Raw genomic sequence first — 10,391 nt, forward strand, 5'->3', positions numbered from 1 at the left:
GATGCAGGATCCAGCTGCGGGATGCGGGATCCAGCCGCGGGATGCGGGATCCAGCTGCGGGATGCGGGATCCAGCCGCGGGATGCGGGATGCAGCTGCGGGATGCGGGATCCAGCCGCGGGATGCGGGATCCAGATGCGGGATGCAGCTGCGGGATGCGGGATCCAGCCGCGGGATGCGGGATGCAGAGCTGCACCATCCCCTTGCCCGATTAAACAGCCCCCGAGGATTGTCCCCGGCTCCATGTGACGTGTTTTGGGGACCTGCCTGGCTCCCCGGCCAAGCCCGCTGCAAAACCGGGGTGTCACCGAGGGACAACCGTGATGTCACCGAGGGCACAACCATGATGTCACCGAGGGCACAACCGTGATGTCACTGATGGTAGAACCAGGACATGGCAGCTGGCACACCCAGGATGCCATTGATGGCGCAACCAAGATGTCACTGCTGGCACAACCGTGATGTCATCATTGGCTTAACCTTGATGTCACCGATGGCTCAACTGGGATGTCACCAATGGCACAACCGGGATGTCGCTGATAGCACAACAGATGTCACCGCTGGCACAACCAGGATGTCATCACTGGCACAACCATGATGTCACCGCTGGCACAACCAGGGTGTCACCAATGGCACAACTGGGATGTCATCACTGGCGCAACCATGATGTCACCGCTGGCACAACCATGATGTCACCGCCGGCACAACAGAGATGGCACCGATGGCACAACCACGATGTCACCGCCAGCCCAACAACAGGGATGGCACAACCAGGATGTCATCACTGGCACAACCAGGGTGTCACCAATGGCACAACTGGGATGTCACCGCTGGCGCAACCATGATGTCACCGCTGGCACAACCATGATGTCACCGCCGGCACAACAGAGATGGCACCGATGGCACAACCACGATGTCACCGCCAGCCCAACAACAGGGATGGCACAACCAGGATGTCATCACTGGCACAACCAGGGTGTCACCAGTGGCACAACTGGGATGTCACCGCTGGCACAACCGTGATGTCACCGCTGGCACAACCATGATGTCACCGCCAGTACAACAGGGATGGCACCGATGGCACAACCACGATGTCACTGCCAGCACAACAACGGGGATGGCACAACGAGGATGTCACCATTGGCACAACCGGGATGTCACTGATGACAAAACTGTGATGTCACCGAGGGTGTTAATTCTGCCTTTACCTCACGGGGGTCCCTCTGGACACCCCTGCCGGCTTCGGATCCCCAAGCCCCGCCCAAGGAGCTGCCTTGCAGGCAGCACCAGCCCCGCTTCGGGGGCAGAAACTTCTTTGAAGGAGCCCCAAAATCTCATGGTCTTGCCTCAATTTTGGCCGGCAGTCAACGGGAGCTGCTGTTGGGGATGGCTTTGGATGCCCACCTCCGAATCACCTCGGCAAGGCATTAATTGTGCATTAATGAGCGCGTCGATGGTGCTCACCCCGCCCTTGCGCTACTTGTGCTTTAACGAGCGCGCTAATCACGCGCTTACGTGCCAACGCTGCGCTGTCGTGGGGCGCTCTGGCCAATTCGGGCCGAATGAGCCCAAAATCAAGAGCATGGGGAGATGATGTGGCTTGGTCACCCCCCCAGTGCCGGGCTCTGTGGATGGAGCCCAGGACTTTGCATACGGAAAACGGGGAAGGGGGAGGAAGAGGAGGGACGGGGATGAAGTCGAGAACCTCCCCCAGGGTTCAAATAATTGAATTATTTTAGAACACGGTGACCACGCCATGGGGCGCAGGGTCCCAAATGGAGCCACGAGGGACAAAAGCCACCCCAAGAAGAGCACAAAGGGTTTCAGCAAGGGTATTTTGGGGGGAAAAAACCCCACACCGAACTGCGATTTAAGTGAAATTTATATATTTTCTGGTGTTGTCCGTGCTTCTGAAACCGGCGTGGACGTGTCGCTGTGCTGCTTGTCAACGGTCCCCTCTGTGTCCGCTTTCGGGTACTGCCTCGCCTCGTCACCACGGCTCGCGTCTTAATTTTTTTTTTTTTTTTTTTTTTTTTTTGGAGTCGCTTTCTTTCCATGAGTAGTAATAAATTAGAGCCTAGCTACCCTGGCAGTGCTGCAGTCCTTTCCCTGGGTGGGCTGAAAAGTGGTCGTTCCTCTTCCATTTGCTTTCAAACCACGGCAAGACCCAATTTTGCAAGGATTTCCCCCTGCCTTTGGTTGGGTTTCCAGTTGGGTTGCCCCAATTTGAAGCACAGTTGCGACTCCTCCTGCAGATAAAAATGTTAAATTTTTTTCCAGTGCAAGATTGCCGTGAATCCGGTAAAAATGTTATCAGGATGGAGGGAAGTGTTGAGCCTTCACCAGTTGAATCCTTCGGTCGTGGTCACTTGGACAGCCAAGAGCATGGTGGTACCAAACCCCCCCTTTTTAACCCCAAAAGGACACTCCGCTTGGACCACGGGGAAGGGTTGGGGCCCAGCGCATCCCTAGGGCTGCTCCAAACTCCTGCTGCTGAACCCCAAGGAGAAAACATGAAATTAAACCCCACCCCGGGATCCCAAGGGGCACCACCAGCCATGGCCACGTCCCACCTACCCGAGCGAGGGGCAAGCCAGGATGGCAGCCCATGGGGCAGATCAGCAGGGTCCGCGGCCATGCATGGATGCTCCTCCAAGAAAGACCAAAATCCGCAGGGCTGAGCTTAAATAGGGCCCCTGGGCCATGGGCAGGGGGTGCTGGGGGTCCCAGGTTGGGATGGTTGGGGTTGTTAATGACCATCAGTGCCCTCAGCCCCCAAAATGTTTTTTAGGGTGGCTCTGCAGCACATCTCCAAGGAGTTCAGCACATCTCAGAGGGGTTCAAGATGTCTCCAGCAGGGTTCAGCATGTCTTGAAGGAGCTCAGCACATCTCCAAGGGGTTCAGGATATCTTCAGAGGGGTTCAGCCCATCTCCAAGGGGTTCAGGACATCTTCAAAGGGGTTCAGCACATCTTGAAGGGTTTCAGGATGTCTCCAACAGGGTTCAGCACATCTTGAAGGGTTTCAGGATGTCTCCAAGGGGTTCAGCACATCTCCAAGGGGTTCAGGTTGTCTCCAAAGGGGTCCAACACATCTCAAAGGAGCTCAGCATGTCTTGAAGGGGCGCAGCACATCTCCAAGGGGTTCAGGATATCTTCAGAGGGGTTCAGCCCATCTCCAAGGGGTTCAGGACATCTTCAAAGGGGTTCAGCACATCTTGAAGGGTTTCAGGATGTCTCCAACAGGGTTCAGCACATCTTGAAGGGTTTCAGGATGTCTCCAAGGGGTTCAGCACATCTCCAAGGGGTTCAGGTTGTCTCCAAAGGGGTCCAACACATCTCAAAGGAGCTCAGCATGTCTTGAAGGGGCGCAGCACATCTCCAAGGGCCTTGGCCACTTCCCAGGCAGCTCCCTAGGGAGATGCAAGCAGTGCCAGCACCTTGGAGGATTTACCGGGGAGGAAGAGCAGACCCTCTCCCACCCCATGGATTGGGGGAAGGCTGAGCACCCCAAAAGTGCAAGCCCCCAACCCCAGGGCATGCTGCTGCCTCAGCCACTGTCCCCATGCCCACCCCGGGGCCAAGGAGGCGGTGCCAGGCCCATCCCCACCCCACAGCTCTGCCATGGGGCAGACACCCCTGGGCACAGCCCCATTTTGGGGTCCAGCCCAAGGACACCCCCTCCCAAGCCCTCCTGAACTTGGCTCTGCTGGAGCAGAAGGTTCTAAGGAAACATCTGTGGGGGGAACGGTGCCAGGAGGGGAACAGGGTGGTGGTGGGGTGTCTTTATTTTTAGATCGCTATTAAATTTCCATTGTCTTAATTAAATTGCTGCCAGGGTTGGGGGGGAGGACTCTGTGTAGAATATGTATATATTCCTACTTATAGTTGGGAAAGGTTTTAAGGACTAAGTGTCTTAATAAACACATAAAAAGAAGATGTAGGATTTTTTTTTTAATGCTGGAAATACAGTTACGAGGTAATCGTGGTGGCCGTGCTATGGGCTAATTCTAAAAATGGAACAAAATTGAATTAAATCTGAAGTCTTCATCTGGGAAAAAAGAGGATGAAGAGGGGCATGGGGAAGCAACATCAAACCACAAGATGCTTCCTCCATAGCAGAGCATGAAAGCAGGTCTTCGGTGAGCAAAAGGAGGTGATTCTTCTTTGAATGGTCAATATATGGAAAAAAGCCTTATTTTTCTTTTCATTAAGACAAAAAAAGATCTGAAAAATCTGACGGGTATAAGCAGACAAGCTTAAAAACCTGGCAAGAAAACGGCCGTCGAGAATGGTAGAATGATAAAGTGGCCGTGTCCTGCATCCTCCGCCGGAGTGAGAGCTGCAAAGGCATTTCTGGCATGCCAAAGATTTGCCTGCAACGTCCTCCTGAACCCAAAGGTTTCACATGGTTTGCTCCCCGAAGGGCAAACCCGACCACTCCACTGAACGCCTAAAATAGCCAGTGAGGTAAAGCCGTGCCGGCGGGGAAAAGTTTTGCCTGGGAGCAGCTGCAGACCCTGCTCCTGTCTTGGGTTTCTCCACGTGACACCAAGATGAGCTGGTCCCTTTGCTCCTTGCAGCTCTGGAAAGTCAGATACAAGCTGCAGGCCCTCCAAACAACCCAACAGCTGTATGAACGGGACAGCCATGCTGCTCCTGAAGCATCTCCTCCCTCCCTGCCTCATCTGGCATCGTGGAGAAAAGTTTGGCTCTGTCAAGGTTTTGGCTCCACCAAGGTTTTGGCTCCATCGAGCTTTTGGTCCACCCAGGTATTGGGCTCCATCAAGGTTTTGGTCCACCAAGGTATTGGGCTCCATCAAGGTTTTGCCTCCATCAAGCTTTTGCTTCCATCAAAGTTTTTGCTCCACTGAGGTTTTGGCTCCATCAAGGTTTTGGCTCTGCCAAAGTATTTGGCTCCATCAAGGTTTTGTCTCCACTGAGGTATTTGGCTCCATCGAGGTATTTGCTTCCATCAAGGTTTTGGCTCTGTTGAGGTTTTGGCTCTGCCAAGGTATTTGGCTCCATCAAGTTTTGGCTCCATCAAGGTTTTGGCTCCATCAACATTTCAGCTCCACTGAAATCTTCCCAACAAGGAGCTGTGACGAGATTCCCCTCCCCTTCTGTGACACCTTCTGTGTCCCAACTGATCTCATGGATAGAGACCCTCAGTCCTTACAACACATGGGCCGCCCTGTACAGCTGAGATGCATCGTCCCATGAAGGCTGTGGAGACCCTCTCGCCGAGGGAAGGACCATCCCCTGCCCCAGGAGAAGTCATGGAGCTCTAGCGTACGTCACACTGTTCCTTCATGCATGGGGGGGTGGCCCCTTGCACCCCTGGGGTCTGCAGCCAGCTCTTCCCGACAGCTCCAAAACTGGGTGATCTCGCCCCATGTGCCTCCCAACACCACCCAGGACTTGGGGACACCTCACTTTGATGGCCATCACCCAGGATTTTGAGGACTTGATGGCCCCAAAGGCTTAGAGAGCCTGGAAGACCCACCTGGACTTTGTTTCTCTCACCCATCCTGGTGGATCTCCAGGTTTTTTGGCGGAAACACCATAAAGAATAAATCAGACTTGCCCCATGCGTCTTGGGGCTGAGCACCAGCGCAAAAACCCCACTGAGCTCCTTCTCCCTGCCCAGTTTTGGGGTCATCTGTGTGGTGCTGCTGCCTGACACCCACCACCATCAACCCGGGAAAGGCGTCACTTGTTTCCTCTGTCCTTGGTGGGAAAACTGGAGCTCCTCTTCCCACCCCAAAACAGGCTCATGTACGGACCCGCTGGTGCCGGATGAGGGAGGAGCTCCCACTGAAGCTCTTCCCGCAGCTCAAGCAGGTGAAGGGCTTCTCCCCCGTGTGGGTCCTCTGGTGCCGGTGGAGATGCGAGAGGCATCCAAAACCCTTCCCACACTGGGGGGGCACCTGTAGGGCTTCTCCCTGGTGTGGATTCGCTGGTGGGTGATGAGGTTGGAGCTATCATTGAAGCTCTTCCCACACTCAGGGCAAGTGTAGGACTTCTCACCCTTGTGGGTCCTCTGATGGGAGAGGAGGTGGGAGTGGAGGCTGAAGGTCTTCCCGCACTCGGCGCAACTGTAGGGTCTCTCCCCGGTGTGGATCCGGCGGTGATTGGTCAGGTCCAAGCTCTGAAGATCTTCCCGCAGTCAGCGCAGGTGTAGGGCCTGTCCCCGGTGTGGCTCTTCTGGTGGATCAGGAGGACGGACCTATAGCTGAAGCTCTTCCCGCACTCAAGACACCCACAGGGTCTCTCTCCGGTGTGGACCCGGTGGCGGATGAGAAGGTTGGACCTCTGGCTGAAGCTCTTCCCGCAGTCAGGACACCTGTGGGTGTGGGTACGTCGGTGGGTGACGAGGTGGCAACTGCGCCCAAAGCTCTTTCCACGCTTGGGACACTTGTAGAGCTTCTTGTTGGTGTGGACGTGCCAGTGGGTGGCCAGGGATGATCCACAGGGAAAACTTCTCCCACCCTCCCTGCAGACATTGGCATCTCCTGCGCTGGGAACCCCTGTCCACGCGTGGTCCCCCGTCCCACCACCCCTCGTCCCCTTCTCCACCCATTTCCCAGCCCCACGTTGTCCCATCCCAGGTCCTCTGGCATGCCTCCATCCTCTCATCCTCCTCACCATCCATGGGCCCATCACCTGCAGGACAGACATGCCGACGCCGGATCCCAAAGCGTCCCACCAAGCCCCCTGCACGTCCCCGGTGGATGGAGGTTTGGAGCCAAGACCTGGAGATGACCACGCCAACCATCTGGCTCAAGCAAGGTCCTCCAGACCCACATCCACGTCCTTGCGTATCTCCAAGGGTGGACCAGCTCTAGGACGCCTCCTCCAACCTTCTTCCGTCATGGAATAGCTCAAGTTGGAAGGGACCCATAAGGATCATCGCGTCCAGCTCCTCGCAGGAGGACGGCACCCCCCCAAAAAAAAAAGCTTTTTTTTTTTTTCTGTAAGGTTTAAGCTAAATTTCAAGGGTTGTTGGGGTTTGGGTGGGTTTTATTGTCCCGCTGATTTGTGTCCAGATTTCAAAGGAAAATGGGGAATAAATAAAAACCAGCTCCATAATTCCCCACCCTTTTCAGCCATTGGGACTTGGTGGAGCTGAAGGGTTTCATCTTGGGGGGGACTTTGGGGACCAACTTCACCCCCCTGCTAGGCCCCCACCCCATTTGTTTTTTTTTTTTAAAAAAAAAAGATCTCACAAAACCACCTGATTCCCCTAGGAAATTGGGTATTTCCATGGAAAAATGGGAAAAACGGGGCAAGACCCCCACCGCCGCCCCGGCTCCCCGGTCCAGCGCCCCGGGGATGCTCGGGGGCGGCAGCCGGATGCCTGGGCCCCCCGCTCCCCCGCGGCTCCCCCGCCCCCTCCCCGCTTCCCGGAGCCTGTTGCAGGCCGGCTCGGTGTGGGAGGACACAGGAAAGGGCCGCCCCAGCCCGGAGGAAGCGGCGGGGAAGGTCGGAGCCCGCAGGTACCGGGGGAGGCGCGGGGGCGGCCCCGGGGAGGCTCCGCCCGGTCCCGGGGATGCTCCGGCGAGGCCCGGGGGGTGCTCGGGGTCATTTGGGGGATGCGCAAGCCCCCGGTCCCGGAGGTGCTTTTCCCGGTCCCAGGGATGTTTTTCCCGGTCCCAGGGATGCTTTTCCCGGTCCCAGGGATGCTTTTCCCGGTCCCGGCACTGCTCGGCTCCGTCCCGGGGATGCCCCGCTGGGTACCAGAGATGCTCGGCTCAGTCCCGGAGATGCTTTTCCCAGTCCCAGGGATGTTTTTCCCGGTCTCAGGGATGGTTTTCCCAGTCTCAGGGATGCTTTTCCCGGTCCCAGGACTGCTTGGCTCCATCCCGGGGATGACCGGCTGGGTACCAGAGATGCTCGGCTTTGTCCCAGAGATGCTTTTCCCAGTCCCAGGGATGCTTTTCCCAGTCCCAGGGATGTTTTTCCCGGTCCCAGGGATGCTTTTCCCAGTCCCAGGGATGCTTTTCCCGGTCCCGGCACTGCTCGGCTCCGTCCCGGGGATGCCCCGCTGGGTACCAGAGATGCTCGGCTCAGTCCCGGAGATGCTTTTCCCAGTCCCAGGGATGTTTTTCCCGGTCTCAGGGATGGTTTTCCCAGTCTCAGGGATGCTTTTCCCGGTCCCAGGACTGCTTGGCTCCATCCCGGGGATGACCGGCTGGGTACCAGAGATGCTCGGCTTTGTCCCAGAGATGCTTTTCCCAGTCCCAGGGATGTTTTTCCCGGTCCCAGGGATGCTTTTCCCAGTCCCAGGGATGTTTTTCCCGGTCCCAGGGATGCTTTTCCCGGTCCCAGGGATGCTTTTCCCGGTCCCGGCACTGCTCGGCTCCGTCCCGGGGATGCCCCGCTGGGTACCAGAGATGCTCGGCTCAGTCCCGGAGATGCTTTTCCCAGTCCCAGGGATGTTTTTCCCGGTCTCAGGGATGGTTTTCCCAGTCTCAGGGATGCTTTTCCCGGTCCCAGGACTGCTTGGCTCCATCCCGGGGATGACCGGCTGGGTACCAGAGATGCTCGGCTTTGTCCCAGAGATGCTTTTCCCAGTCCCAGGGATGTTTTTCCCGGTCCCAGGGATGCTTTTCCCAGTCCCAGGGATGCTTTTCCCGGTCCCGGCACTGCTCGGCTCCATCCCGGGGATGCCCCGCTGGGTACCAGAGATGCTCGGCTCAGTCCCGGAGATGCTTTTCCCAGTCCCAGGGATGCTTTTCCCAGTCCCGGCACTGCTCGGCTCCTTCCCGGGGATGCCCCGCTGGGTACAGGGGATGCTCCACCTGGTCCCGGGGATGCCCTGCTGGGTACCAGAGATGCTTTTCCCGGTCCCAGGGATGTTTTTCCTGGTCCCAGGGATGCTTTTCTCGGTCTCAGGGATGTTTTTCCCTGTCCCAGGGATGCTTTTCCCAGTCCCAGGACTGCTCGGCTCCATCCCAGGAATGCCCCGCTGGGTACCGGGGATGCTTTTCCTAGTCCCAGGGATGTTTTTCCCGGTCCCAGGGATGCTTTTCCTAGTCCCAGGGATGCTTTTCCCGGTCCCAGGGATGCTTTTCCCAGTCCCAGGGATGTTTTTCCCGGTCCCAGGGATGCTTTTCCCGGTCCCGGGACTGCTCGGCTCCATCTCGGGGATGCCCCGCTGGGTACCAGAGATGCTCGGCTCAGTCCCGGAGATGCTTTTCCCAGTCCCAGGGATGTTTTTCCCGGTCTCAGGGATGGTTTTCCCAGTCTCAGGGATGCTTTTCCCGGTCCCGGGACTGCTTGGCTCCATCCCGGGGATGACCGGCTGGGTACCAGAGATGCTCGGCTTTGTCCCAGAGATGCTTTTCCCAGTCCCAGGGATGTTTTTCCCGGTCCCAGGGATGCTTTTCCCAGTCCCAGGGATGCTTTTCCCGGTCCCAGGGATGCTTTTCCCAGTCCCGGCACTGCTCGGCTCCTTCCCGGGGATGCCCCGCTGGGTACAGGGGATGCTCCACCTGGTCCCGGGGATGCCCTGCTGGGTACCAGAGATGCTTTTCCCGGTCCCAGGGATGTTTTTCCTGGTCCCAGGGATGCTTTTCTCGGTCTCAGGGATGTTTTTCCCTGTCCCAGGGATGCTTTTCCCAGTCCCAGGACTGCTTGGCTCCATCCCAGGGATGCCCCGCTGGGTACCGGGGATGCTTTTCCTAGTCCCAGGGATGTTTTTTCCCGGTCCCAGGGATGCTTTTCCTAGTCCCAGGGATGCTTTTCCCGGTCCCAGGGATGCTTTTCCCCGGTCCCAGGGATGCTTTTCCCCGGTCCCAGCACTGCTCAGCTCCGTCCTGGGGATGCCCTGCTGGGTACCAGAGATGCTTTTCCCAGTCCCAGGGATGTTTTTCCCGGTCCCAGGGATGCTTTTCCCGGTCCCGGGACTGCTCGGCTCCATCTCGGGGATGCCCCGCTGGGTACCGGGGATGCTCGGCTTGGTCCCGGAGATGCTTTCCCCAGTCACAGGGATGTTTTTCCCGGTCTCAGGGATGCTTTTCCCAGTCCTGGGACTGTTCGGCTCCATCTCGGGGATGCCCCGCTGGGTACTGGGGATGCTCGGCTCGGTCCTGGAGATGCTTTTCCCAGTCCCAGGGATGTTTTTCCCGGTCTCAGGGATGCTTTTCCCGGTCCCAGGGATGGTCGGTTCCGTCCCAGGGATGCCCCGCTGGGTACCAGAGATGCTCGGCTCTGTCCTGGAGATGCTTTTCCCAGTCCCAGGGATGTTTTTCCTGGTCTCAGGGATGTTTTTCTCGGTCCCAGGGATGCTTTTCCTGGTCCTGGGACTGCTCGGTTCCATCCCGGGGATGCCCTGCTGGGTACCAGGGATGCTCGGCTCGGTCCCAGAGGTGCTTTTCCCAGTCCCAGG

At 57.4% G+C, this 10,391-nt stretch overlaps 1 protein-coding gene across 1 annotated transcript in view; it reads right to left on the reverse strand.

Moving 5' to 3' along the window:
• The window catches only part of LOC104027533 (uncharacterized), a 347,867-nt gene that overhangs the window by 297,751 nt on the left and 39,725 nt on the right, over window positions 1-10,391 (reverse strand). Inside the window, 3 exon segments of the mRNA XM_075725302.1 lie at window positions 5,781-5,922; window positions 5,925-6,151; window positions 6,154-6,513. Coding sequence (XP_075581417.1) covers window positions 5,781-5,922; window positions 5,925-6,151; window positions 6,154-6,513 — 729 coding nt within the window.

This window comes from Pelecanus crispus, chromosome 29 (genome assembly GCF_030463565.1).
Source record: "Pelecanus crispus isolate bPelCri1 chromosome 29, bPelCri1.pri, whole genome shotgun sequence".
Lineage (NCBI taxonomy): Eukaryota > Metazoa > Chordata > Aves > Pelecaniformes > Pelecanidae > Pelecanus > Pelecanus crispus.